Source organism: Recurvomyces mirabilis, assembly GCF_035927965.1.
Source record: "Recurvomyces mirabilis strain CCFEE 5264 chromosome Unknown scaffold_1, whole genome shotgun sequence".
Taxonomy (NCBI): domain Eukaryota; kingdom Fungi; phylum Ascomycota; class Dothideomycetes; order Mycosphaerellales; family Teratosphaeriaceae; genus Recurvomyces; species Recurvomyces mirabilis.
This window is the reverse complement of record NW_027041935.1, coordinates 818250-845784: the sequence shown is the minus strand read 5'-3', so window position 1 is coordinate 845784 and position 27535 is coordinate 818250. Positions and strand designations below refer to the sequence as shown.

Genomic DNA, 27535 nt, shown 5'->3' with positions numbered 1-27535 from the left:
GAAAGATTCGCGCCGTCGTACCATGATGGGTGGTATGCAGGGGGCCCGCCAAAACGGAATAGGTATCGTTGTGCTCACCACGGGTTTCGGGTGGAAGCTGAAGCATATGCATAGCTCTGGCTTTGCAACCACCGGTTGACATGTATTACATATCTGGTGTGCTTCATTTGTACATTCGTATGGCTTGTACACATTTCAGGTCATCCACCAGCCTCCTTACTTGGCTGTGCCTGTGCCGCTGCCGCCGACGCCGAGCCCTGCAATATCAACGTCGCAAAGCCACCCAACTTCCCATCCAATGACTTGATCTCCTTGGCTCCTGGCACAGCACCCAAAGTCTCCCGTATCTTCCCCAAAACCCCTTCACACTCCACCTTCGTAGCTTTCCGGCCTCTCTTTTTCGCCGCAAGCACGATCTCCACTCTCCGGCCCTCGCCCAAGAAATCTTGCACCTTTTCCAGCCTGTGCGCCAGGTCGTTGCCGTCGATCGCCCAATTCAGCTCTAGTGTTTTAACGCTACTCGCTTTAGCTGACTCCTTCTGGCGTTCTTTCACTTGCACTTTGCGCTTTTTGTCTGCATCGAATATTTGTTTTTTGCTGACGATTTTGCATATTGGTATGAAGTAGCGATTGTCCGGTTCGTCGACACTTAATTGTATTAACCGATGCGTCTTCTTGTCGTAGCTGTGCAAAACATCGTAACGAGTCTGTACGCTCTCGATGAGCTCGCCCGTCTCTTCATTCCGAGGGAGCTGGTTCGTCTCTGGATTGACTAGCTGGATCCTCTTTGCTGTAATCTCTTCGTCCCACTTCTGTGTGCGCTTCTCCGGTTCTCGTGTCTTGCTGGAGCGGATCGAGGTGTGTGAGAAAGATCGTGTGGGCTGGTAATGCGGTACGGAAGTATGTCGTGACGTGTGATTCGCGTTGTGAGGCAGTATGCCTGGCCTCGGTGCGGATACATGCAACGCTGGTTGAATGAAGACTCGGAACAGTGCTTGAGCTGCACCTGCGTTATGTGAGGTGCGCATACTTTGGTGGTTGATCATACAATAGCAGTTCCTGGTGGTTACTGGTACGTTGAAGACGAGATGCGGAGCTCAGCGGAGGAGCCGACAGGGAAAGCAGTCACGTGAACGATACAGCAATGGCGAGCATGGAACTTGAATCTGTACATGAGCCATCTGCTTGGTAATCTTTCCATCAACGCCTTCAAATGCTCATATGGGCTTATGCAACGCCTCCCAAAGTAATCAGGGTATTGTATCGAAAGCCAGGTGCCCTTCCTGTCCTTTTCGCCCTGATAAAATGCTATGCACTAGTCTCTCAACGTTCTCAAAAGCTTCTGTCCCCCGAGCAGCAGCTTACTCTTCCGATTCGTCTCTTCGTTCTCTTCGCCCGACGTCGTCGTCGAGTCCTGTGTGGCTCTCTGCCGTAATCGTTCGCCGAAGCCCGAGATGTGGCGACTAAACGAGGCCGCCCTGGTGCGGGATATTGAAGGCTGCATAATGTTAGTCGCAGTCATACTGTGTTCCGTTATCTGGCTTACCTCGCTGTCGCCAGGCATGTGCAGTCGAGGCTGGCTACGCGGCCTCTCGTACGACCCATCATGGTCGCCGTTGGACTGCAGCGCTTCCGCCATCTTCTGCTCATCATGACCAAATCCAGATCCGTTCGCAGAACTACCAGGGGTGGAGTCTTGTGATATGGTCCTGTTGAGCGTGCTCGGTCTAGCACTCGCGGTCGAAGGTCTACCAGGAGTATCTCCAGTCAAGTCCAACAAGCTATTAGTCTCGGACGTACCTGACGAGCCACCGTTGCCTGCTGAGGCAACAAACGTACTCATATTCGCCAGCTCGCGCAGCCTGCTCTGCTGCTGGCGAGTTGGTCTGTGATGGCTGAATTTGTTAGTCACGATAGCTCCGGCGTGTGAGATCAATGCCCTTATAACATCTTTCTTCAGCTGCAGGGCGAGGTCGAGGTTCGACCAAGTCTTGTTGCGGTACTCCAGCGTGGGCATGCGGAAGACAAGGTCGTGCACATCTTCAATGTTGTGCCGTCCTGAACCCTTGTAGCTCAAGCAGAGGACCATACTCGGTATCTTGACAAACGAAAGGGTCATGTAGTTGGATGCACGGTTCATCATCTGCGTCAGATCGTCAGATCGCTCGTCCTTCTTCTTGCGCTCTACGCTGTGTGTGCGGTGCAACAGCGCCCTTCTGCTACTGGACTTTTCGTTGCCTTCACCAGCGTTGCTAGCCATTGTCACAATCGAGCGCTCGCTTGGCGATCGTGACATGCGAGGTGAGTTGGCAGCTGCTAGAGCTTGCCGAGATGTGTTTGTTCGAGGTGCAGCGCCAGGTCGATCGCTCTGGTGGAAAAGCCCAAAGCCGTGCGACAAGCCAGCATGCGAGATACCCAGGCCTTTGCCGTCCGCTTTTGGCTTGCGTTGCTTGTTCAGGTGAAGGGTAGGCTGTAAGCGGTGCTCCAAAGAGCCAATGAGGTTACCATTGCCGTGAGGATGCGCACTTTCCGCCTCACGAGACTGATTGCTCAGGCGTGGAGTCTCAGTTCCTGCTGTACCACTGGCCTTCTCGTTCTTAGTACCCTCATCTTCCTCTTCCTCCTGCGGCGGGAGCATGTTCTTCACCATGAACGGCGAGGCATTGTTGCCCTCGAATGCATTTCCTCCAGCACCTGGGAAGACGTACTCGAACAGTCTCTTAGCCACTTCTCGCTCGACTTGCATCTTCAGTGGCACAAGGTCGATCTCGAAGTAGTCAACGACCGGTATACCGGCGATAGCCTCAAGCATTAGCCAGTGGATCCGAAGCATGTTTACGCCTGGAACAAGCTGACGGCCACCTCGACTATCATTGATGAAAGGAGCGATGATTTCGGGATACAAGGCGTCCGGTAAAAGGTTGAAGCCGTTGATACGCCCGATCTCCATCACATTGTAGTTGGACCCGTCGTTGTTGTCGGTGCGTTCGAATGAAGCATCCTTGAGTTGGAACTCTACCAGAGGCTCGGAGCCTTCGCGCGTTAGATGCCAAGCAATCTCTTTGGAAAACATGCTAAGGTGCACAACACCGGTCGCATTCTCCTGCTCCCTACGATCTTCGATCCGCTGCTGGGAAGTTGTGATAGCCTTCATCATAAAGAAGAGCTCGTCTTCACAGCTCGCCAGGTCCTGATCCATGGAGATCCGATCCTTCCAGCCTTGACGGTCAAGGAATCTTTCGTTGATCTGAAAGTGCATCTTGATCTCCTCGAGCTGTCGTATGCGTTCCTGCAGCATCTGCACCATTTGAGGCGCACCAGTCAAATCGCTGAAGTCGGAAGCAAGCATAATCTTCTCCAGTCGCTCGCTTCGGGTCTTCTCCAGTGGCTCGTTGTAGAGCAGCAGATCCATCACGATAATGTACATAGCGTAGTATTGCGCCGAGTCGCACATGGCTCGCAAATATGGAAATACGAGCCATACATGGTCCATCCGCTCTTCGTTGTCTTCTTCAGTCTTTGTTCGCTTGCGGTCTTCGCCAGCGACGTCGTCAGTGTATTTGAGGCGAAGATTGTTATACTTGTCGTATCGCAGACTCGCAGAAGTACGCTCAACGACCCGGTTGAAGCCATAAGGATTGGTCACATACTCAAACATGATTTCCATCGGCACCCACGGTGGCCATTGCGTACCAGCCTTCGCGCCATAAAGATTGGCCGAGTACATGTGGAAGAACTCGGTCGAGAAAGTCTTCGTGCTCGTCACGAACATCTGCAGATTATCTGCCGCAGCCGTGAAGCGACGCTGGACCAGTCCGCTTACATCGTCATTGACATTGTCCTTATCCATGATCTGTACAATCTTCAGCTGCATGCCCTTCGCGGTCACCAGCACCACGGACTTTGGGTTCTTCTCGCTTTGCAGCTGCACTTGTGGTGCAATGAGACGGAAGTGGTAGACGTTAAGACGCGTGTATTCTTGGGCGATATTGTCGTTCGGGCCGTCGCCTCTGACATTCTTCGTGAACTCTTGCTCCACCATTGGCTCATCTGCATTAACAAAATTCCTCCCATCCTTCAAGATCTGCTCGATTCGGTCTTCCACGGTCTGCTCGTCATCAACGCCTGGCGATAAAGCGCTTAGCTGTGTAAGCTGTGAGTGTCTTCTCCCAGAAGGCGTAGAATTGTCGGACTTTTCCCGCCCTTCCAGAACATCCAAGATGAATTTGATAGCTCGTCGTGACATGTAGTATACGAACCCTCGGCGCTGACTGTTTTGATGGATGTAGCGCAAGATGATGTTACGCAAGGGATTATTCCATTTGATCTGTGCGTTATGAACAACAAATCGGTTGTTGAAGTCGCTATTGTAGTCCGCGAGGGGCGCAGTGTCCATCTTTGCGTACTCGTCTGTCTGTTCGGGAGCATTCTCGTGGTGGTCGAAGAAGGCTTCGCTAGTCTCGAGCTCGGGCACAACTGCAGGGTCATTGTGCTCGAGACGGTGCATGAGTGTTGCCAGCATGTTCTCGAGGAATCCTCGCTTCTTCTGAATGTGCTCACTGTGACTACGCAATACACCAAGCTTCTTCTCAATCTGCTGGAGCGTGTGCTTGTTGCTTGCACCCGTCTGGGCGAGCTTCAATTCTTGATCACCTATTGCACGCTCGTTGTGCTCCCTTTGCTCACGAAGTGTGTCTAGCCTATGCTCAATGAGGTCTACCTGCACTCGGCGAGGGTCGGCCTTTGTAGACATGTTGCAGTAATGTGTCGGCTCGTCTCCAAAGGGACTAGTCCTGGACGGATCACCAGCTATCGTACCGCCATGATCTGTCTGGCGGAAGTACGTGAATCGTGGTGCGAAGCCCAAAGGTAGGATCTTGGTTTCAGGGTCAGACTCTGCTGGTAGGATCCAGTCAAGCTCGACAAAGTCGTCCATGTCGATCCAGCCGAAGTCATTGTCTGGTATGTCGAACTTGGACATGTCAACGGTATCACTTTGGCCCTGCAGCGATGCTAGCAGGTCATCATCAGCCTTGTCGATATCGTCTGAACTCGTGCCGGCAATGCTCGCGGATAGTGCACGCAGATCAGCATGGATGAAGTCAAGTTGTGCCTGGTTGATGCGCATCGCACTTGTCTTCTTGGTGATGGTGCCTTCTGAGTCCTTGATGTCGAAGTGCTCTCGGCGCTGATGCAGGTCGAGCATGAAGCTATTGAGCTTCATCTTTAGACCAGTGGCAGACACGGTACTGCCTTTGTAGTCTTCCGCCTCTTTGTGCTTGTAGACATGGCTGATGTATAGTGGCGATAGAAGTAAATTGTACTTGATAGTTGCAATGTGGCGCCCGAACTTCTTGCTCTTCTTTTGCATGGCACCCCAAAGTGGCCCTTGCCTTACTGGCAGAGACATGATGCCAGAGAACATGCTCCACCAGCTGAAGAAATGGGAAAAGAACTTCGGGGTAAGGTGCACTGCATTGTAATTGTCCGACGGTGTTGAATTCGTGACCGACCAGTCTCGACCATGCGGTGCGATCACAGCGATCGACATGTGGATGTGATCGCTCCGAAAGCCACGGTAGGCATCGTAGTTTTCTCCCGGACTAGCTTTGGCAAAATCTGGGTGCTTGAGGACGACGTCGTAGTGCGGCTTAAAGTCAAACAGACGCTTACCGTCGGTTGTATCTCGTTCGAACACGAGTCCCGCAAGCCATTGCACCTTACCGGACAGTTTCATGACCACCTTACGGAAGATAGCATCTCTCTTGTAGCTGGAAGTCGAGGAAGTACCGTCCATCTCAGCACCATTCTCTTGAGATCTCCGAGCATAGCTATTGAAGTCGGGTACCGCGAGAATGTAGTCACCACTATCGACCGTCATGAACTTTCGACCATCTTTGTTCTGTGCCACATTCCATCGTACATCATTCCGCCAGACCATGACCAGCCCAGCACCGTTTCCAGTGACCGTGTACGGATCCCGAGTGCCCTTGAGGATGAGGTGCAGGTCTCCATCACCTTTCCATGCTACATTGACTCGAGAGTGGAAGCTCAGCCTGATCTTGTCCCAGAAGCCGACGCGATCGGAAGGGTCATACGGAGGCTTAGTGAATCCTTCAATGACTTGCATTGTATCTTGAATTGCCGGCTGATATGAAGTGCCCCATGTGATTTTTGTCGGGTTGCTCGTATGTATCTCAAATTTCATGTCCGAGTACGTCTTCACCGCGGAAATGGTGCGTCGTACATCGATAGCGTACGCATCAGCTCCAGCGTTCATCTTGCTAGTAGGAACTACTTCAACCTTGACAGATCGCTGCGACTCGATGTCTCTGAACTCTTCGGCGATCACGAAGTCTGTGCGTAATGCTAACGTAGGGAGGCGTGGCGATTGGCCATTCGCGAGCATAGGGACGTGAAGCAGCGGCAGTGGATAGTCTCGGAGCTGAAATCGAAGTTCGCCCATGGTGAGATGTAGATTCATTGGTAAGAGGAGGCCATAAATCATGTCATACGGCATGCCTTTGCCAATGTCATGAAGAAATTTCGGATAGTCCTCCAAGGGGAAGGAGGGTTTGTCGACCGTCAAGTTGAGCTCGCTAATGATCGCGGTCATCAAACCCGGCCGCTGGTTCAAAGCCAAGATTGACTCTTGATTTTCGGCCTCCTCCTCGATATCATCCGCGCCTAGCATCAGGTCTCGAATTTCCTTGATAGCATGAGTCTGGAATTGCAGAACACGATCTATTCTGTTCTTCCAGGACTGTGAATTCAGCAATTGCAACTTCTCCCGTGCGCGTTCAATACTTAGTTGAGAGGAGTCGCTTATGCCACACCTTCCATCTGCATCATAGCGCAGTGCGTGTCGGCCGTGGCGATGCCTATCTTTTGAGGTGGCTCGCGAGGTGGCCTGACCGCTGTGACTGCGCTGCTTGCCAGTGTTGGGCGTAGGCGTGCGGTTTCGTGATCGTGAACGATTGCCTAGGTGAGCAGACTGTGCTCGGAAACGGGAGCTCCCTCGTGCTGCTGTCCGCGAGAGTCGTTTCTCCTTGAGTCGGAATGCTTCCTCGCGAGCGAGTCTTTGCTTCTGCTCTTGTAGCCCGGTGCGATATATCGCACCTAGCTTCCACTCGAAGCCACTGTCCTCGACATTAAGTAGTAGCTGCTTCGTACGCAGTGTGATCCGAGGCACGTGCTTCGGTTTTTCTGGTTCTTTCGTGAGCACATACTCGTTTGTGCCAGTGACAAAATGGTGTTGTAGCTGCTTGGAGGTCTTTATAATGTTTGTGATATTGTCGAATATGCTATGCACTATGAGTGAGTGTGGTACAGAGAACCGAACGTTATCAGCGACGATGTCGAATGACCTCTCGGTCGCGAAGTCTCTGCCAGCCTTTCGCTTGATGTCACGCAGATCAGCGCGCAAGTTCCTCGTGCCGACAACTCTGCTCCACACCTGCTTCGTCCTTGGTGCGCGTGCATACATTCGTGCCATTCGGCATCGCATGAACGGGTTCGACCACCGATGCCTTCCGGTCTCGATGCCGCATAATTGCAACATCATCGGCGGATCGGCGGGCATGCGTGCTTTGATCTGAACAAGCTTGGCCTTGAAGTCAATCGTTGTGAGCTCGGTCCTGGCAAGCTCGTCCAGTTCTTCCGAATCGGACAATGGACTACCAGGTACTGTCAAGCTAGGCTGTCTTCTGACCGGAGCTGGTCGCTTTTCATCTTCCTTGACGTGCTCCAGGAAGGTCTTCTTGATGACCATGACTGCCACTCCCATAGCAAAATGATGGTACAGAGAATACTGCAGTAGTAAGCTCTTTGCATGTGAGTTGATGTGGAATATTGGGCCGTTCGAGTCGGTAGTGGTTGAGAAGGCAACCTCGAATCGAGGCAAGGATAGGAATTGTTCGGGCTCAGCAGCCTCCACGGAGTCCACAATTAAACCCTCCAGGTTCTGGACATGTACAGTGAGCCGTCGACCATCGGCAAAACTTTGGTATCTCCTACGAGGCGATGCTTGTCGGGAGGATGGACGATCCCTGTCGGAAGTGTCTTTGCTAAAGGATCTCCGACGTTTGATCGGTTCAACAATATTCTCTCTATGGGCTTTGTAGTCTGTGTTCCATGACTCGAGCTGCAATGCGAAGCCTCTAGTGTCCTTGGAGACCTGATCATCCACACCTGCCAGCTCGAGACTGAAGTCGGTGCCCTCCATGCGGCATGAGTCCAACCATGGCGGCAGGGTACGTAGAAAGCTTGCTGTCTTCTTCGGATCACATTCTGGACGCGCGAGTACGTTCTTCCGAAGCTGCCGTACTATCTGGCGAACACCTGCACAAATGTCGGGTCGTACCAGGAATAACGACAGGGTGCGAAATTGAGCATTGGCAGTCACAGATGGCTCGGGTATGGCATTGACATCAACCTGAACTTCCACAGTATCACTCTGCATGAGATCGTGACGCTCCCCAGCTACAGTCTGGTAGTATAGATGATGCCGAGTGTGCCGGTATTGAGTAGCGAAACTGTAGCGTACACCTTCTTCTGCAGCATGAGAAGACTCGAGATCGAAAGCCATTGAGGACATGGACGAGATGAGCAGGTCGAAGTCCTCTTCACCGGTATTGGCCTTGTCCATTGGAGGCAATGACACACGGATGACGGGCTCCTGTATAGAAAGCTTGACATGGGCCTTGGGTAGGAGCTGTGAGACGAGATTGTGGCGGTTCGAACGTGCGTGCGGAGGAGGTGACTTGGAGCTCGTTCTTCGTTTCAATATGTCGCGTACGAGCGGCAAGTGTTTTGGATCGAGGTCGACAGATGGCGAGGTACAGACGAAGTTGGCGTACAGCATATTGGTGTTGCGGTCTTTTGCATTATTCTCCTTGTTGTAGTGAATTGTCCGAGAGGGCAAAGTTGTCTTGACTGTGGCTGTGACCATAGGGATATAAACCATCCGCTCCGGATGCTCGTGGCCGTCATCGATGCCAGCGGAGATAGCTATTGCAGTGACCAGACCCTGGTGAGCGACATCTTTGGTGGAGAAGTACATGCGATGAGCTGGACTTTTCGGATCGAGCCGCAAGACATCTAGGCCGACCTCCTTCATGGCGAGATTGAGGTACACATCCTTGTCCGAATGGCCTTTGACAGCAAGTTTCTGCGACAGACCGAAAAAGCTGACTGCGAACTGCACTTCCTGTATGCCGCGCAATATTGATGCAACGAAGGCACGGGAGTCCGAGACGGTGCGCACAAGGTCTTCGTCATGACTGCCAGGCTTCTGGAGCTCTTTGAGAGCGTGCGTGAGGACGAGATCGCCATTAGCATGCTCAGCGTGCGGCTGTGCGTACTTGCCACGAAGCAAATCAGCACACTTCTTGGCATGTTCGATGTCATCATATGGCACATTGAGCCGCCCAAGCTTGAGAGCGATCGATGCGTCGCGGAGTCCCTGCAGCTCATTATGCAGCATGCCATGTATGTTGAGAGCACAGTAGTCCAGTAACTCGCTTGACTCGCGACCGTCTGCCGTGAAGAGGATACTGCGAACCACACATTTCCACTCTGCTGGTGCCTGACTCTCTGGCTTCGTCTTGTGATGCTGGAAAAGCCTGCTGCGGTCTACAGTCTTGCTCCGCGTGTCCACGGAAAGAGTCAATCTCTCAAGCTCAATGCTTCCGACTCCAACCACGTTGACACTTGTCTCTATTGCGACCAGATCAACCAGTCGGATGTAGTTGATCTTGCTATGCAGTCTCTTGATCCTTTCCTTCACGTCCATCAACTTCCGCCAGAGCTTGCCATGACCTTCTTCAGCCTCCTGCTCCGCCTTCGACTTCCGTGGTGCGCCATTACCCTCCTTCTTGACGTCTCTTGGCTTGCTTGGCTTCCCTGAGGATATCGCCTTGAGATCAACGGTGACCGCAAGCTCTGTCACGACCAGACTACACCATGTTGGCAAGGCAAAGGTCGGCCTGTGCAATGACAATCCGAGTCCGCGGACATGGATTCGCAGCCCGGGACGTGGACTGAAGGACACACGTCGAAAACCAGAGTATCCCACACGTTGTATAGACACTCCAGTAAGGATTCGTAGGACGGCGAAGACAACAAAGGTGAAAAGGTAGCCGAGTACAACCAGTCCTAGCAAGAAGGACGCTGTGGGTAATGGCATCGCGGCGCAAGCGCCATTGGTCGCGCGTAACGCGCACCCAGCGCTTTGTTATCGCTTTCTCGCACAAGGCTCACTGTGTGCAGTCATGCTTCAATTGATCGTTCCAGCATGTCTCATGGAGCTTGGGCGCGCTGACAATGCAAGTGTGGCGTTCACGGTCGTTGTAGGCTGTCACGCAATGCAAGGGACTAGGGGAACTTGCTGTGATGGGGTATCCGTCCGCAAAGGAATGAAGCGGACTCTGTCACCCTTTGATCGTACTGTAGTGAATAGGCAAGTTGCTCCACTGTGCCAGATCTTATGATGGAGCTGCATCTGACATCAACCTCTCCGCTGGATTCCGGAAGAAACGGGGATCGACAGATCCGAGCACGAGGCAGAAGTCTAAATTATGCACGAGCATGTTGTACATCTAGAACCACTGCAAGCACAACAGGAGATGGACTGGAGGCAATGGAGAATATGTATTTAGCTCCTACACACCATGCTATGCTGTGCTGCACTATGCGGCCTCGCATGCGCCGAACGCCGAGCACGATTGACGCTCTGTCGCGTGCTTCCCCGTTTAAGCTTCCGCCACCCCAGTGCGCCTGAGCGCCAGCCCCATGCGGCTGTATGCATGAGTCATGAGATCATCGTGGTCGTGATATGCAGTTTTGTCAAGCAGCCTTCGCATCCGCCATTTGCGTATCACCACCGTTGTTTGCAATATTGCGAGCAGCATCGTCGGTAGCTTGAGCTTGTGGGGCAAAGACCTTTCCTTTGACCATCGCTGCCATGAGACCCATTTTCTCCTCACTGGCAATCTTCTCCGCAGCCTTCACAACCTTGGCGAGCTGATCGTTGTTGCCTTTCGGTCTCGGCCCCATAGGTGGAAGCGACGAGTTCTTTTTCATGTTGTCCAGCACCTGGGCTGTTTTGGCTGCAATGTCCGCGATCTGGTTCGTGACGTAATCACGGTTCGTGAAAAGTGGCGAGGATGAGAGAGTCTGCACCCAGTACTTGTTCCAGAGCGCCTCAAGGATTTTACTGTCGAGTGTAGACTTGTAGTGTGAGACTTCTAGTGAGTAGTAACGGTTTGCATGCGCGCCAAAGTCTGCAGCCTTGGCCATAGGCACTGCTGCACCACCGTCCGTGGTCGACTCGCCACCACCGCCACTATAGTCCTTCGGATAGGTTCGGAAAGCTCCGATCTCGACTTTGCCAGCAGAGATGGTGCGATGTGGGTCGATAACCACAGCGAGGAAAGGCTCGTTGATAGTTTGGTAAAGCTCCTGCGTGCCAACATCGATGCCAGAAAGCCAGCAGCCGTAGCCTGGATGACTGTGATACCACCCAACCGCATTCTCCATCTGTCCTGCCTGTCTCGACCGCTCCAGAAAGTTGACCATGTACTCGTCAGCCTCGCTCGACGCGTTGACCCTCGTTTCCGTTCCCTCTACTGGTAACCGCAGTGCATCTGTTACGATGAAGGTCTCGTGATCGACGTATCCGATCATTAAGCCCATTACTTCGATATCGCCTCCTGATCTCGCATGCATCACCATCTTGACCAGTGCAACAGCAGAGATACGAACATGTTTGTAGTGGTTTGGGTCGGTCCTCCATGGCTTGGCTTCGTTGATCTTCTTCACCTTGTCTGTGTCGTATCTGTATAGTGCATCACGGGCAGGGTCGACGAGCTTGATCGCGTTCTCGATTTCTACATTTCGATGTTAGTGCTTGTTCGCAACAGTGGCTAAAGATGTGACTGTACTGACCCCACCCTCTCTGAGCGTCCATCGTTGCGGACCTAGAAATGACTTGTGAGGATCAAGCGAACCTACTTGACAAATGTAGTCCCCGATTGCAACGAGTGCGTGCGGGTGTTTGCACTCTGTGTTTCTGCCTAACATATGAGCGAGCTTGAGCTAGAGCTACATGGTTTGCACGGACCAACGCTTATCTTCTCTGTGCACGCAGCATTCACTGCACGCAGACGTACGGGCGCCTGCAGATGTTCCGAGTCCATGAACTTCGGAACGTGACAACCGTTCTATGAACAATGGCTATGTCGCGCTGGAGACGACCCTGATACTCTTCCTGAAAGAAGCCGCAAGCTGCTCATGGACAGCATTCAATACCACAAGATCGTGACGCGCTACGAGGGACACATATCGTGAGCAACCGAAAGAACACATCACGAACTCGTGTTGAGATATGCTGTGGTCCTCGGCACCGATGAAGGTCCTCAACCTCGGACGCAACCAGTTCTAGCGTGGCCACTGCTATAACCAGCACGAGTATGGATCATCCTGTACTTGGAGGCTCCTTTCGATAGGTCGTCAATACTTTCCCTAGGCTTGAAAACTTTCGAGTTCTGGTGAATGCACATTTCCCGTACCTCCTATCGTTTCCCAAGCATTCACTCCACTCTTGACATGTGACCAATCCCCCGCACTAGCCTTTTACGGAATCCTGGAATAATGATGACTCTTTCCCCTACAGTAAAGGACAGCAGAGCCGTCGATGTAAATCGACAATGCTCATGCGTAAGCTTGGGGGACGCCTGTCGCCATTGGCATATACTTGCCTACGCCACGCCAGCTTGGGTGGGAGGAAGCGACAATCTCGCCACATCAGTAGCGCCAGCATGATGGACGTCATTGGCAAAGAGTAGACCGGTCTCAACGGCCGCAAGTATGTGGTCACCGATGTACTGTTACAGTGCAAGCAAGGTGACTTGAGCTGCTTCGTCTACAAAGCAAAGTCTGCTCATCGTCTCAGCTTCTTGGTTCTTATACACACACTAACGGCTACCTCCAGATGCGCTGATGGCCACAGCTTTGTGCTCAAGAATGTGCCGGACAAGACTCACTTCGACTACAGTATGGACCTCTACTGTAAGCTTGACGGCAGTCGACACCTTCGCGCACTGCATGACACGGTGCCCTCCGATTCGGTGCTTGTCTTCCCATTCTTGCGCGACGACCTTCTTAAGTTCGCTTGCAATGATCTGTCAACAGCCTGCGTCAAGGCGGTCCTGAATCAAGGACTGCATGGCATTGCCGAGCTACATGCACGCGGGATTGTGCACCCAGGCGTCAAGCCTTCCAACTTCTTTCTGGACTACCATGAGGCAGATGGAAAGCTCGCTCTTGACAAGGTGCAGCTCTCTGACCTTGAAGACGCACGCATGCTCATGCCCAGCGAAGCTGTGAGCGGAACGCTCACTGGTAACGAGTTGTGGCGAAGTCCGGAAGCATGGGCGAAGGGACCTTTGGCTCTCCCGTCAGACATGTTCTCCTTTTGGCTGGTCTGTCTGTACGTGGTACTCAGGCGGATCGTACTCGCCTACACCATGGAGGAGCTCGAGATGGATGAGGAGAAGCTACGACCGGAAGTCATCATACTTCACCGTCAAATTTTCTACTTCGCTGAAGAGTCAAGCTTCGCTGCTTTCCTGGAATATCTCGGCGACAGTCCATATCGTCAAATCTTCGAGGTATTGCTAGGTGGATTTGATGACGACTCTCGACGGGAGCCAGTGCGTCTATGGAGTTTCGTGAAGGATGAGGACGTCAAGGATCTTGTCGCTGGCCTTACAGACTTCGATCCGAGAAAGCGGCTTACCACAGACGAGGCCTTGAAGCACAGACGGTTTACGGCTTTGAACGATGACGAAAGCCATGTCGATGGGGATTACTTCAATGGTGTCTGAGTGTCTTATTATCGACTAGTTTGAAGAGATGGCAACAAAGATTACGCGCCAAGCTTGGACGCATGACATATTCGTGTTGAAGGGAAGTATGCTTTGGTGTACGGGTATGCCTTGGGACGGGTTGATAGAGAGCAAAAGAGAACACGCAGCTTTCCCAGCTAACTCACATTTTCCGTGTGGTTCCCGCAAGGCGTTTGATATGCTGTAGCTCATGTACCTGGACTTATACTTACTCGCTGTATCATGCATCGTGCGCCGCATGGATTAGGATGGTGTGGTGAAGGAACTCTCTCGTGGCCATGCCACTTTGTTGACAAGAGTCGTTGGTTGGTGAACAGCGCAAGGCGAGGTTGAACTCAGGCCCTATCGCTCCCATCCTCACTCTGGAGCTGTGTGTTATCTGGAAACTCGAGGTCTTCGTCGACCCAGTACAAATGCATTGTTGGGAAAGCCATCCCCTTGATGTCGAATGGCCAAACAGTCCAGTGTGGGCGGCTGTCTTTCGGACTCGTGTGTTGCAGCAAGCTGTCAGTAGGTTAGTACCGTAACAAAAATGATGCATCTCGTTTGACATACTTCAGAACGATCTTCGCAGTTGCTGGTGGGAAGCGGTCTCGATTCTGCTGCACGACCTCAACGAGTCTGTCCTGCTCGCTAGTCCTCGGGATTCTAGTAGGCCTAATCCACTGTTCTGTCTTTGTGGCACACTCTACCTGGACCTTACGAGTCCCAAGCTCGAGTGAGTTGAAGATCTCCTCGTTCAACAGCTTGTTGACAGCCTTGAGGGCATCCTTCTTGGTCTTTGATGCCATGGCACTGTACGAGAACCTTACCGATTAGAGGCGCGCCTGTGCATAGCTGATGCAGCGAGGGTGTTGAAGCTACAGCATCATGAATGGACCAGCGGCATGATGCAAGCCATCGTGTGGTAGCTGACAATAGTAGTCATTCGATCAATATAAGGGGCGACCGCATGATCAAAGGCAAGTTGGTGAATGCTTCTGAGCCCCCAATGAAAGGCATCGTTATAGCACGAGATTGTAGCGTGATTGCCACATCTTGACCTCCGTAGGGACCAGGGGTCGTATGAAATTGTTTCGTGGCCAGTCTCTGCTCACATCATCCTAGGCGCAGTGTAGCTGTGTCGACAAGCCACGCGGACCCTGGTTCGCGCGGACTACAGCAGCTCTGTAGTACACCGTATGCCGTTCATTGCGAGGTCACGATAGTAAGCTGCCTGGGTCCGTATTGTAACAATCAGTGTGTCACACCGTGTATCCCATGGACAACGAGTACATGCTACTTACACGATTCGTACAAGTACAGTGGACGGACAGTAATCGACCGTCATGTCCACCCGGCTGCACACTCGAAGACGACATGAATGACTTCACCAGCCTCTATCGTCCTATGACGTAACACCCAGCCTCCTTGAACACTCCTCGTAGCCAAGCAGTGCCATAACAGATCCAATACTGGGTCCGGAAAGTCCGTAGCTCAGTTGATTGCGCAAATATTTTGTGAAGGCGGCTTGATAGGCTCTCTTATCCAGTGCCAGACCCTGGAACTCCGACTCCGTCAGGCGCTTCTCGATGCCAGGAACCAATGACTTGCAGAGGGCAATAAAGTGACCATCCTCGATCATTTCCGGCGAATCCGGAATGTCGGCATAATCTATCGAATCTCGGTCGCGAGCATCCAAAGACTCCAGAAGCACCTTTATTACAACAGGCTGGAAAGATAGGCTTCCAAGAGTTTTAATGTCGTGTTGCAGGACTTCCTGCGCTATGAGTTGCAAGGCCCGCTTCTCGACTTTGCGAAGCTCGCCGCCTCCTTTAACCTCGAGTACATCAGGCATTATAGGCACTTCTTCTTCATTGTAGGCGAACAAGTACCGGTGCCCGTCAACGAAGTGCTTTGCGTTCTGGTAGGATTTACTGTCCGCTAAGAGCACATCGGAACAGAACTTCCAGAGCTCTTCATCATCTTCGAAACGGTCGGAGTTTGACAAAGCCGGCCACCGCTCTCGCACCTCGTTCGCAATCGCGTCGACGAGTGGATGGATGGGTTCGAGATCTCCGGTCTGCTTGGCTCGTTGGGACTTTTGTGCAACGTGCTGCTTCTGTAGATACCACAGCTTGTCAAGGTTGACGATACTGTTGCCTTTTGTGAACTTCAGGTCAAAATTCTTGGCCAGGCCATCGAGATCGTAGACATCGTTTCGCCATGGATTACTCCAGCCCAGCAGCGCAAGAAAGTTCACCAAAGTCTCCGGAAGTACGCCATGCTGCTCGCGCATGCTACGTACATCAAGTGCCAGGTTTCCGTTGCGCTTAGACAGCTTGGCCTTGTTCTGATCGAGAAGCAAGCCAACATGAGCAAAGTGAGGTGGCTGCCAGCCAAAGGCCGAGTATAGATCGTAATGAAGTGGCGTGCTTGCCATCCATTCGGCTCCACGAATGACATGCGTAATCTCCATGAGATGGTCGTCCACTACATTTGCGAAATGGTAGGTAGGTGTGCCATCAGACTTCATCAGGACAGTATCAGCTGCATCGATCCCAGCTTCGCCGTCTTCTGATGCCACGTCTGTAAATTTTCGTTTGAGAGGTTTGATTTTGCCGTGAACCAGATCTGGGTAAATGCGATCCTTTACATCTATCGCCCGTTTGAGTCGAATCGTGGAAGCCTGCTGCTTGTCGTTTACTTTACTCAACGAGTGTTCTTGGGATAGCGACGAGCAATCTTGGTAACATCCGGAGGTCACGTGCGCTGCCTTGCCCTGACCCGATGCTTGGGGAGTGCAGAAGCAGCGATATGCGGCACCAGTGGCAAGAAGCCCCTGGGCATGCTTGCGGTAGATATCATTTCGCTCAGACTGTCGGTACGATTGATTGGATCTGCCCACGCCGGGCCCCTCGTCCCAATGCAGGCCAGCCCATTGCAAGTCCTCAATGAGTCGTTTTTCGGCTCCTGGTACCAATCGTTTCTGACACTATTAGCTAGGCTTCCCGAGCAAATGCGACTGATCTGAATACTCGATCTGTATCCTCAATGCGAAGGACGAATGTGCCCTCAGTGGCCTTAGCCAGTAAGTAGCTGAAGAGCGCAGTCCTCAAGCCTCCAATATGTAAGAAACCAGTGGGCGAAGGCGCGAACCGTGTCTTTGCTGGTCTGTCTGGCAGTCGACATTCCCTATTCGGTGCATCTCGCCAGACGGAAGATGATGAAAATGCTTTTGTGTCTGATGACTTCGAAGTGAAACGGCTTCGTGGCCTGGATACTCGAAGTGGCGGAGAGTGCTTCCATCGCCGATCAAGCCACACTTGACCGCCTTGACACTCACGGCATATCCATCTTCCTGTCCTCGTCAGTCCAAATGATGGAGTGGCCATACGCGGTGATGCCAAATGTGATGATATAAATGAGACTTGTAGAACGCGTCTCTAAGCGCGACCTCGTTTGCTCGTCTTGGCGTCTGTCGGCGTTTCCCCATGCAAACTCCGAGGTGACGAGATCAGCCAGGAATATTCCAGCTGAAGTCAATATTTCTTCCTTTGCGCTTTCAATCTCTCTTGCATTTGCTCACCCAACCATCGGAGTATCTACGAGCTCACCTAAGAACTCACCCATGTTGAAAACCTTCTCGCAAACCTGTGAAATAGTCTGGAAGGCCGACAATCATGGCTTCGGCAGATGATATAGATCTATATGGTTAGTAGGACGGCAACCTTGCGTCTCGAGTGATGGACTAATCGATACAGAGCTCCTCAACCTTACGAAAGGCGCCAGTAAATCAGAAGTCAAGAAGGCCTACCACAAAGCTGCCCTCACATCCCACCCCGACAAAGTACCCGAAGACGAACGTGAAGAAGCCGACATAAAGTTCAAAGCCATATCACAAGCCTACGAGATCCTCAGCGACGACGACAAACGAGCAGCGTATGATCAGTATGGCATGGCTGCATTTGAGCAAGGTGGTGCTGGTGGAGGGTTCGGCCAGGGACCAGATCTAGACGATATACTTGCACAGATGTTTGGTGGCGGTGCGGGTGGTATGGGCGGTATGCCTGGGATGGGCGGCATGGGCGGAATGGGTGGCGCAGGGGGTGGACGGAGACAAGGTGGGAAGGGAAAGAATGAGGTACAGCAGTATGAGGTGTCGCTGGAAGAGCTTTACAAGGGCAAGACCACCCGCTTTGCATCAACGAAGAAAGTGGTGTGTGAGCACTGCCATGGGAGCGGAGGCAAGGAAAAGGCCAAGGCGAAGCCATGCGACAGCTGCAAAGGACGAGGACAAACGACGAGAATACGACCAGTTGGGCCAGGCTTGGTCACACAAGAGACTGTACCCTGCTCAACGTGCAGCGGCCGAGGCAGCTTCTTCGCTGATAAGGATAAGTGTAAGAAGTGCAAGGGCGTGCGGACTGTGAGCGCGAAGAAGATCTTGGAGCTGTACATTCCCCGAGGCAGCAGGGAAGGCGACAAAATTGTGCTTGCCGGCGAGGCAGATCAGGACCCCGACGATGACTCGCCTGGCGATATCATCTTCGAGTTAGTTGAGGAGCAGCACAAGACTTTCCACCGGGCAGGCGCAGATCTACAAGCAGAGCTCGATATCTCATTATCGGAAGCACTGACTGGGTTCAATCGGATTGTCCTGACACATCTAGACGGCAGAGGCATCAGGTTACATATTGAGCAGCCTGATGGTAGGGTCTTGCGACCAGATCAGATCCTCAAGATCCGTGGAGAAGGCATGCCAATCAAGCGATCCGATGCGAAGGGTGACTTGTTCCTGACGGTCAACGTTGAGTTCCCGGAAGACGGTTGGTTGAAGAGTCAAGCAGCGGTCGACAAGGTCAAGGCTGCGTTACCTACGGTAGAGCCTGTCTCGTTCGGTGTTGGCGAGACGCCAGAGATCGTGGACGAGGTCGACTTCGAGGAGGTGGAGAACCTGGAGGAGTTTGGTGCCGGTTCAGATGACCCACGGGCTGGTGGTGACTGGGAGGACGACGAAGAGGGGGCACAAGGAGCGCAGTGCGCGCAGCAGTGAGCATGTGCACGATGGTGAAGCATGAAAGGTCAGAATCATGGCGACGGCGTTGGTGTGAAAACATTAGAGATACCTACACGTCGTTGTATACACCGATTCGAGTATATGGATGGGACGGGATGTAACACTCGTGGTACTTTGCTATCAATGGTAAGTCTGGGCAGGTGAGGTTCCGAACCTTGTACGTTCCTTCCATCTCGAGCTTTTGACCGACCACGATATACGCCACATCACCTCATGAACACTTCATATCACCAACTATGAACTCTTGTTCCTACTCTTTACTTTTTCACATGAACGAACATGACACCGCTAACCCCAGCAGATTCGCCATCCACGCCAAGACGGCCTAGCCAGCAAGCCATTGCATTCGCCATATCAGTAGTATTGTCTAAGTCTGAAGGTCTGAGTGTGCAGGAATATATACGACTACTCCGACAGCACATCGCGAAAGGGCGTCGCGAGAATGCCATCAGCTCAGTATACCGGCATCTCGACCGCTCTTCGTACTGGCGCGGGCAATATGAGTGTACGAAAGACGCACTCCGTGGTATGATCCGGCTAGGCTAACTACTAGAGCATTCGCTGATAATTCCCAGCTTCCGAGGGCTCGTTCGTAGACCTGCAGCGCGAGATCGAACATCTGAAGTCGCAGCTTGAAAGTGCGAAGCAATCTGCCGGCAGCAATGCACCCAAGAAGCGGAAGAAGTTTGTCGATGAAGATGTCATCTTGGTACCTGGCTCACCCAAGAGGGCAAAGCGAGATACCAGTCCAGCTCGAGGCAGTGGTGCGACTGAAGTGAGCATCGAGAGAGACTTTGACTTTACAGATGTTAGCGAGATTGGTGAGCTTTTGGAGTCATGGCACAGGAGTTCACGACTGACTGTCTCAGGAAACATACTCATGCACAGCCTCTTCCAGATGCATGCCGTGCTCAAGGGTCCTGCCAAAGTCGAGCCTGCAGTCCTTGCTCGTCACCTCATACGGACAGCATCGGCATTGCCGCAGGTCATGCAACAAGCAGTCGTAGTACAATTTGCCAGCGAGCAGTCAAATCTCAATGTGCTCAAAAGCACTTTGAACGCAGCCGCTCGGGCGACGACTATGCTCATCGTCGGGGTGACTCGGTTGAGCAATCTCGCTGACAGCATCGAAGTCCATGGCCAAGTCATCTACGCATGCGTGCACATGTTTGCAAATTTACTCGATCTCGTGGCAACAGCTTCAGCGGCTGAGATGCGTAAGGCTGACCAGATTAATTCGGTCTTGTCAACAAACCAGAGACCTACGACAAGTAAGGGCAAGACGAAGACGGTACTACCGAAGCAAGTCAACCTCAAAGACGTACCCAGCCTAAACGCCATCGTCTGCTTCTTGTGCGGAATCCCCGACCTATTCGACCCCAAGTCAGATCTGCACAGGCAGCTTTTCGAGGGCTTCGCCTACTGCCTCCTGAACAAGCTTGGCAGCCGCCTCTACGCCTGCAATTTCGGACGTACTCGCGGTCCGAGCATCGCCGACGAGATCGAAGACCAGCCTGCTACTAATCTCAATCATCCACAAACCGATAAAGATGTCCGACAAGCCAAGTTGGAAGCCCCATACCTCATCCACATTCTCTCCCGCCTCATGGCCGCTGCTCCCTCTCATCTAGGCTCCATCGTTCGAAATAGAAAAGGCAAGACCAAGTCGATCACCTTGAAGAACGCTTCGAAAGCCAATCTCGCTATTGATGCGAAGGAGAAGCTCCAGCGTACTCTCATCATTTGCATCTTTGGTACAGAAGGAGTGAGTGCTGAAGATCCGTTGATGGATTGTCTGAAGATGCCGGGAATTTGTGAGACTTCCAAGCCTTTGCCCTTGCCAAAGGTGAAGGCGGTTGATGTGCAGGAGTGGTTCAAGGAGGAAGTATGGAGGATCGTTGGGTGGGAGATTCTGGGGCAGGAGGATGGCTGGTGAGGCAAATTTACGGTGGACGGACCCAAGACTCTGGCGAAGCAACTACATATCCCGGCAATGCAACGACCTCATGATCGAAAGAAGCGCAATGAGATGTAGTGATCGTACCAGTGCTTCATTAATTGCACCGTGACCATCACGCTTCTATAATTACCAGCGTCACTGATACTATCATCGTCCGCCAAGTCCCTCGAGCTCTTAGGGTTAGGGTTTGGGTAAGCAGAAAAGACATCGACAGCAGGACCCGAGAGACTGCCACGCTTCTGGATGTGTAAGTAACCTTCTTCTAATCTATAGGGGTATATATGTAGCTCCAGCAGCATTATCTCAGAGGTCTTGATCAACGACAAAACGGAAACCTGGCAGGAGGGTGTCCACTCGTGTACTCTGCAACTCAATGGTGTTGGGGAGTATGTAGTGTGGACGGATGTTCGACAATCGGAGTAGATGCTCCGGACAGACGTTGTGCTTTAACCTCTACACCCTGATCAAGTCTTATGGGAGACATCTCTCATATCGCAAGTCAAGTCATCTATACACTAACACGTGTGTGACCCCCTATCCAATAACCACAGCCAAAGCGTACTCATCCAATAGTCATCTCTGCATACCACACCCATCCAAGCAAGTAAGCAAGCAAGCAAGCAAATATGGTATCACAACCCCCAAGAAATCCAAAGAACGCCGTATTCAGGGTAACGATCCACTCCCGCTTCCACCACCAGGCCGCATGCCTAGGTACATGAACCAATCCACCAACCAACACCTTACCCTCTGGCCCTCAATATCGTTGCCGAATGGCTTCTGGAAACCTACTCCCGCCCACTTTACTCGCCGGGAACGCTTCGATCCCGAATCTCGCATGCTCTCGCACTTTATCCATCAGCCTCTCCACTGGCACACTCGGCGCCTTCAACGCTTTCACCATCTTCACTCTCTCATCATCATCGTAGGCATGCAGCGAATAGTGCTCGCGGATAAGACGTTGGGATTCGGGTGCGGAGGCGAGGTAGATTTTATGGGAGCAACCGTCTAGGGCACAGAGCCAGGTATCTTCTTGTACGGGGTCCGGGGCATGTTTGAGCCGGACTGGGAGGTCTGGATCTCGGGCGCCGGAAGCCGTGTCTTCGTCTGGCTCGGTGGCTGTCGGTGTGGCTGCTGTGGAGGCGGTGGTGGGTGGGGAGTCGGGCATATCTATGCCTTCGTTCTCCTCATCCGCCGTCTTACTGTTCTGTCGGATTTGTGGTCGTGGCTCGACACGTGCCGCGTACTTCCCGCCTGTAGGTGAAGAGGCTAGTTCGTCTTCCGATTCGTTATCATCGACGGGTGCTTTGCCGCCTTTCCTTCCTTTCGCGCCTTTGCTCGGCTTCAGACGCAAAGCGGATCTCCCTTTGCCCGCGGTTCGTCTCGCTTCAGCTTCTTCGGCTTCACTCGAGCTGATCTCGGCTACGGGGGTGGCTGTTTGTGCTGGTTCAGGTTGCTCGGGAAGACTATCATCGGATGGCGAAGGTCGATGTCGTGCTCTTCGTGTCGGGACTGGTTTGGCTGGCTGCGCACTTGACGATTTTGTCTCCCTAGCAGCTTTCCCGCCTTTCGTCGAGCTCGTTGTCGTCGTTGATCCAGAGTCAATGGAAATCACATCTACCGCCCTACCGGTCGTTGGCGGCCTTCCACGCTTCCGTTTCAGACTGCTAGTCGTCGACGACGCTGTTTCCAAGCTCTGCTGCCTCGAGTTCTTCCCAGACTTCTGTAGACGTCCAGTCTGTCGCCTCGTTACCTCCGCATGCAGATCCGGAAAGGTCTCTTTCAAGTACATGTACAATGGATTCCTACTCCAGTCAACTCCCTCCTTCTTAGCCAGCATGCTCGAAAGTAAGAAATCCGCATGTTTCTCCACCCGCCCCATCGCTTGCACCCGCTCATTGATCCCTCCTAGCTCCTGCTCAGCGTAATTATCAAATATCTCTCCCGCTGAATATGGTGGTCGTGTCGATGTCGTATTTCTGGCTTTGTTGTGCCGTCTCGGTTCTCGATATGCGTCAGCGACGAAATAGAGCATCTTGATCGCCTCGCTCATGTCGTTATACGTCTCCCGATACGATCGAGCAGGCTTGAGGCGGAACCAGCCGGCTCTGCCTGCCGCCCATAGTGCGATACTCCCATCTGCAAACTGCCCATACGCAAAACTCCGGACCTCACCAATATCAATGGCTGCCGATCGACCATGATTCTGTTGTCGGATCAGGTGTGAGGATTGCTTGGGCATGGAGTGAAGCTGGACATCGCCCACTACTATCAATGGATTATGCTCGGTGGCTACGAGTAGACTGGCTGTTTGAGTGCGATCAGAAGGGTGGTAGACACGGGCGTTGTTCAGTTCAAACTCAGGCCATTCGTCGGTGTTGGTGGTGGACGCGGGGTCGAGGGGGTGGAGGACGGCGGATTCGGGGAGGGAGGAGGTGGTGGTCATCTTTGGAGTGAAGCCGTCATTGAGCGTGATACATCGCTTCGTAAAGCTGCGTATTCATCGTCATCAAGTGACAATGATTGAGTCGCGAAGCCGGTATCGATGTCGCGTCGATCGATCACGTGCCGAGGTTTAGATTCAATTGAGCTTCGCGACTTGCACTCGACACAGTGTGCACTTTTTAACGAATATCGCTCAATCACATGGGCGGCCGCCAACTAATCTGGCGAGGGCTAAAAGAGATCCAAGCAGCAGCAGCTAAACCACTTGTCACCACCAAGCCGACAACCACAACTATGTTACCTACCAGTAGCATAATCCACGAAGGCGTCTTCGGTACAGTAGGGTTCCAATCCCTGCCCTACCAAACAACCATACTAACCACCCTCACCCCCTCTAGCTATCAACAAACCCCCGGCCATCACCTCCGCCCAGGTCATCCGCGATGTCCAACGCCACTTCAACCCTTCCACCCTCTTCGCACCCTGGATGAAACACGAGCATGATAAGAAGGACGCTGAAAGTCATAATCAGAGGAACAAGCGAAAGTCATGGAAGCAACAACAGCCGCCGCAGTTGAAGATGGGGCATGGTGGGACCCTCGATCCTTTGGCGACGGGGGTGCTGATCTTGGGGGTGGGGAGTGGGACAAAGGCACTCAATTCTTTCCTTGGCTGCACGAAGAGTTATGAGGCGGTGATGTTGTTCGGGGCGGCGACGGATACGTATGATTGTGAGGGGAAGGTCGTTGCGAGGAAGGGCTATGAGCATATCACGCGCGACGCCGTCGAGGAAGCCTTGAAGCAGTTCAAGGGTGAGATCATGCAACGTCCGCCTATCTTTAGTGCATTGCGCGTGCAGGGGAAGAGATTGTACGAGTATGCGCGCGAAGGCAAAGAAGTTCCTGTGGAGATTCAGGAGAGGCCGCTGAAGGTGGATGAGTTGGAGTTGATGGAGTGGTATGAGGGCGGAAGTCATAAGTGGAAGTGGCCGGAGCAAGAGGCTGGGCCGGAGGAAAAGGAAGTAGTGGAAAAGGTGCTGCATCTGGGTGGGGATGTTGCTGCGGAGAAGGACAAGGAGCAGAGCTCGAGTGGTGCCAAGAGGAAGCGTGAGGTAGAGGAAACCGTCGGTGGGAATGTTGTTGATGCTGAGGCAGGGCAGGAGGCGAAGCGCACGAAGAGCTCGCCGGAGCCCGAATCCGCTCTAGCATCTGGCGCAATGCCTTCGGCTGAAACAGCTGATGCCAATTATCCACCCTGGACAACAGACGCAACCATAGAAACAATCACAGCTGTACCATCAACAGAACCCTGCCCAGCTCCAGCGATCCGCCTCCGCATGACTGTCTCCAGCGGCTTCTACGTCCGCAGTCTAGCCCATGACCTAGGTGCTGCCGTTGGAAGTTTGGCGATCATGACGTCTCTCGTTCGAACACGCCAGGGCGAATTCGAGCTCGGCAAGAATGTTCTGCAGTACGATGAGTTGGCTGAAGGGGAGGAGGTCTGGGAGCCTAAGGTTAGGGTCATGCTTAAGGACTGGCAGGAGGGGAGGAATACTAGTGGTGGGTTGGTAGCGGGTGAAGGTGAGGGTCAGAATGAAGGTGACGGGAAGGAAGAAGTCGGAAAGCAAGCGGACGGGGGTAATGTGGGCGATGAGAATGAGGGTGAGGATGAGGATGGGCGTGCGAAGAGGGCGAACGCTAAGCCCGAGCGCCGGGCCAAGATTAGGAGGAATTCGAGCTCGGATGGCGGTGCCTGAGATGGTTCTGGGTCTTGGAGCCACGCCAAGTTCCGAGCACGTTTGTGTACCGGTCGATATACTGCCGTACGGCGGTATGCGATTCCATTCCGGCACCTAGGCCATTACCGTGTTTGCGGCATAAGCGCTTAAGCCGAGCTCGGACCCTACGGCATAACAGCTCGGAACTGCAGCGAAGAAAGGCGTTACCGACCTAGGACGGGACGACACAACAATGATCTGCTTACTCATTCGTGCTGCAGTGCCGCATTCTATCAAGTATCGACCGGCTTACGGCCCCTACTGCCCAGCTTTAAGCTCGATACGACAAGGCTAGCTAAGCATTGCCAATATGCAGGGTCTGAGCTTGACTTGTTCGACATGTTCACGGCCGAGAAGATGCCATTCTTACTGCAGCTCTGTCATCACGATAGGCAAGCCGAAATGGCAATGCAACAACGAAGCGAAATTGTCCTATCGATGCGATTGCGAGGGTAGGGGTATGCTAGATGGTCAGGTAGTATAAAATGTGCAAAAGCCCTACCTTTTATTACTTACGACCATCCCAATCGCATTCCTCGCCCAAACTCACACAGGTTAGCTACTGAAATATTAGTTTGGACGACGAGCTCGCATTTGGAGATCAACTCTGACTTTTTGGAAGCTATAGCAAGGACAGCAAGATGTCCCACCTCAAAATCAGCGATTACCTCTTCCAGCGCCTCGCGCAACTCGGCATCAAAACCGTCTTCGGTGTCCCAGGAGGTACTTCACCTTTCCACGCTCGCTTTCCATATATGGCCATCCCACTACGTTCAACTGACCACGTAGTCTAGACTACGAACTCGCCCTCCTCGACCTCATCGGCGATGCCGGCGTCAAATTCTCCGGCAGTGCCAACGAACTCATCGCCTCTAACGCCGCGGACGGGTACTCGCGCATCAATGGCGCTGGGGCCTTTGTTACAACGTTTGGACCCGGGGAGTTATCGGGGTATTGTGGGCATGCCGGGGCGTATGCGGAGTTTGTTCCTGTGGTGCATGTTGTGGGATATCCCGGGGTGGAGGCTATGAGGGAGGGGAGGTTGATGCATCATAGTTTGGGGGATGGGCGGTTCGGGTAGGTCCTGTTCTTTTTCTTTTTGATCGTTTCGGGGTTTGTGGTGAGGGTTGGTGAAGGTGGTGTGGTCTGTGGTGCAATTGGCTGATGTGGTGTGCGCAGTGTGTATCACGAGATGGCGATCATCTTAGCCGACGGCAATATTGTCCGTAACCACCTCACCGCTGAAGCAGATAAACTCGCCGAGCTGACTAGGTGGCCTTATTTCACCACATGTATGGGCAAAGGAGGCGTCAACGAAGAGTTGCCGAATTATGCGGGTGTCTATGCTGGTGGCGGCTCGATCCCTGAGATCCGGAAGGCCATTGAGGACGATTCGGATCTCGTGCTCTGGTTGGGAAGTTACAGGACTGATTTCAATACCGGTGAGATGACGGATTTTGTCGATGGGAAGAAGATTGTGGATCTGCAGCGCTTCTTCACCAAGATTGCGGGGGAGAACTTTAAGGTGGGCATGCACTCTGTTCTGCCTGCTCTCATCGCACAAGTTAAGCAGGACTCCTCGGTCGTCAAGAAGGAGTCTGTGAAGGTTTCTTGGGATCCATATCCCGCACCTGCGGGCCAACCCGATAGCTCAGCAGCTCTCACCCAAGACTACCTCTGGGCCACCCTCCCTCACCTCTTCCAGCCTGGCGACTTAATCATAGGCGAGACTGGCACATCCGCCTTCGGCCTCGCTGCCTCCCGCTATCCCGCCGGCTGCAAGGGCTACAACCAGACAGTTTGGGGCAGTATTGGCTATGCCGGCCCCAGTGCCGTCGGCTCCTTCCTTGCTGCCCACGAGGCTGGGACTCTAAACCGTGGGATCTTGGTCACGGGTGAAGGGAGCCTGCAGCTCACACCTATGGCTTTTGCGGAATTCTTGATGTTGGGGCTCAAGCCGATTGTGTTTGTGTTGAAAAATGGAGGGTATACTGTTGAGCGGCTGATTCATGGAAAAGATGCTTTTTACAATGCAGTGCCAAAGTGGGATTATAAGCAGTTGAGTACTGTGTTTGGGGTGGGGATGGAGAGTAAGTACTACGGGCCGATTGGGACGTGTGGAGATTTCGAGGCTCTAGTCAGGAGCAAGGACTTCAGGGATGGGAATTGCTTTCAGGTGAGTTCTACTGTGCTACGATGATGACTTGTCATGGGTTTGTGGCTGACTGACTCCTGTGGTATAGCTTGTTGAGCTTATTCTTGGCGAGATGGATGCGCCTGCTTCTGTCGGGCTCTCAGCGGCGGCGATCGAGGCTTTCAATCAGAAGCATGCTCCGAAAGAGGCTGGTGCGAATTTGGGAGGTTGAAGTATGGATTGCCTACGTCTC

The 27535-nt window shown here is 52.8% G+C and overlaps 10 protein-coding genes across 10 annotated transcripts; 5 read left to right on the top strand and 5 right to left on the bottom strand.

Annotated features, from left to right (window-relative positions):
- Window positions 1–200: 200 nt before the first annotated feature.
- FMP27 (Protein SABRE) lies at window positions 201–10186 on the bottom strand (the record flags this gene model as incomplete). The annotated part of the gene is made up of 3 exons (XM_064833074.1): window positions 201–1006; window positions 1366–1498; window positions 1547–10186. The coding sequence occupies 3 exons, from the start codon at window positions 10184–10186 to the stop codon at window positions 201–203; spliced, it is 9579 nt and encodes a 3192-aa protein (XP_064699343.1).
- A 659-nt stretch (window positions 10187–10845) lies between these two features.
- RRI1 (COP9 signalosome catalytic subunit rri1) lies at window positions 10846–11968 on the bottom strand (the record flags this gene model as incomplete). Its single annotated transcript, XM_064833073.1, has 2 exons — window positions 10846–11888; window positions 11947–11968. 2 exons carry the CDS (start codon window positions 11966–11968, stop codon window positions 10846–10848), a joined length of 1065 nt encoding a protein of 354 aa, XP_064699342.1.
- An 850-nt stretch (window positions 11969–12818) lies between these two features.
- LTS14_000359 (uncharacterized protein) lies at window positions 12819–13886 on the top strand (the record flags this gene model as incomplete). Its single annotated transcript, XM_064833072.1, has 2 exons — window positions 12819–12841; window positions 12992–13886. The coding sequence occupies 2 exons, from the start codon at window positions 12819–12821 to the stop codon at window positions 13884–13886; spliced, it is 918 nt and encodes a 305-aa protein (XP_064699341.1).
- Window positions 13887–14242: 356 nt separating this feature from the next.
- LTS14_000358 (uncharacterized protein) lies at window positions 14243–14698 on the bottom strand (the record flags this gene model as incomplete). The annotated part of the gene is made up of 2 exons (XM_064833071.1): window positions 14243–14411; window positions 14463–14698. The coding sequence occupies 2 exons, from the start codon at window positions 14696–14698 to the stop codon at window positions 14243–14245; spliced, it is 405 nt and encodes a 134-aa protein (XP_064699340.1).
- A 596-nt stretch (window positions 14699–15294) lies between these two features.
- Window positions 15295–17519, bottom strand: MSE1 (Glutamate--tRNA ligase mitochondrial; the record flags this gene model as incomplete). Its single annotated transcript, XM_064833070.1, has 2 exons — window positions 15295–16859; window positions 17516–17519. The coding sequence occupies 2 exons, from the start codon at window positions 17517–17519 to the stop codon at window positions 15295–15297; spliced, it is 1569 nt and encodes a 522-aa protein (XP_064699339.1).
- A 50-nt stretch (window positions 17520–17569) lies between these two features.
- XDJ1 (DnaJ-like protein xdj1) lies at window positions 17570–18942 on the top strand (the record flags this gene model as incomplete). Its single annotated transcript, XM_064833069.1, has 2 exons — window positions 17570–17600; window positions 17651–18942. 2 exons carry the CDS (start codon window positions 17570–17572, stop codon window positions 18940–18942), a joined length of 1323 nt encoding a protein of 440 aa, XP_064699338.1.
- A 303-nt stretch (window positions 18943–19245) lies between these two features.
- LTS14_000355 (uncharacterized protein) lies at window positions 19246–20902 on the top strand (the record flags this gene model as incomplete). The annotated part of the gene is made up of 2 exons (XM_064833068.1): window positions 19246–19492; window positions 19542–20902. 2 exons carry the CDS (start codon window positions 19246–19248, stop codon window positions 20900–20902), a joined length of 1608 nt encoding a protein of 535 aa, XP_064699337.1.
- Window positions 20903–21683: 781 nt separating this feature from the next.
- On the bottom strand, window positions 21684–23372 carry LTS14_000354 (uncharacterized protein; the record flags this gene model as incomplete). Its single annotated transcript, XM_064833067.1, has 1 exon — window positions 21684–23372. The coding sequence occupies one exon, from the start codon at window positions 23370–23372 to the stop codon at window positions 21684–21686; it is 1689 nt and encodes a 562-aa protein (XP_064699336.1).
- Window positions 23373–23572: 200 nt separating this feature from the next.
- PUS4 (pseudouridine synthase pus4) lies at window positions 23573–25127 on the top strand (the record flags this gene model as incomplete). The annotated part of the gene is made up of 2 exons (XM_064833066.1): window positions 23573–23705; window positions 23770–25127. The coding sequence occupies 2 exons, from the start codon at window positions 23573–23575 to the stop codon at window positions 25125–25127; spliced, it is 1491 nt and encodes a 496-aa protein (XP_064699335.1).
- Window positions 25128–25789: 662 nt separating this feature from the next.
- PDC1 (Pyruvate decarboxylase 1) lies at window positions 25790–27514 on the top strand (the record flags this gene model as incomplete). The annotated part of the gene is made up of 4 exons (XM_064833065.1): window positions 25790–25871; window positions 25943–26225; window positions 26328–27324; window positions 27392–27514. 4 exons carry the CDS (start codon window positions 25790–25792, stop codon window positions 27512–27514), a joined length of 1485 nt encoding a protein of 494 aa, XP_064699334.1.
- Window positions 27515–27535: the final 21 nt, after the last annotated feature.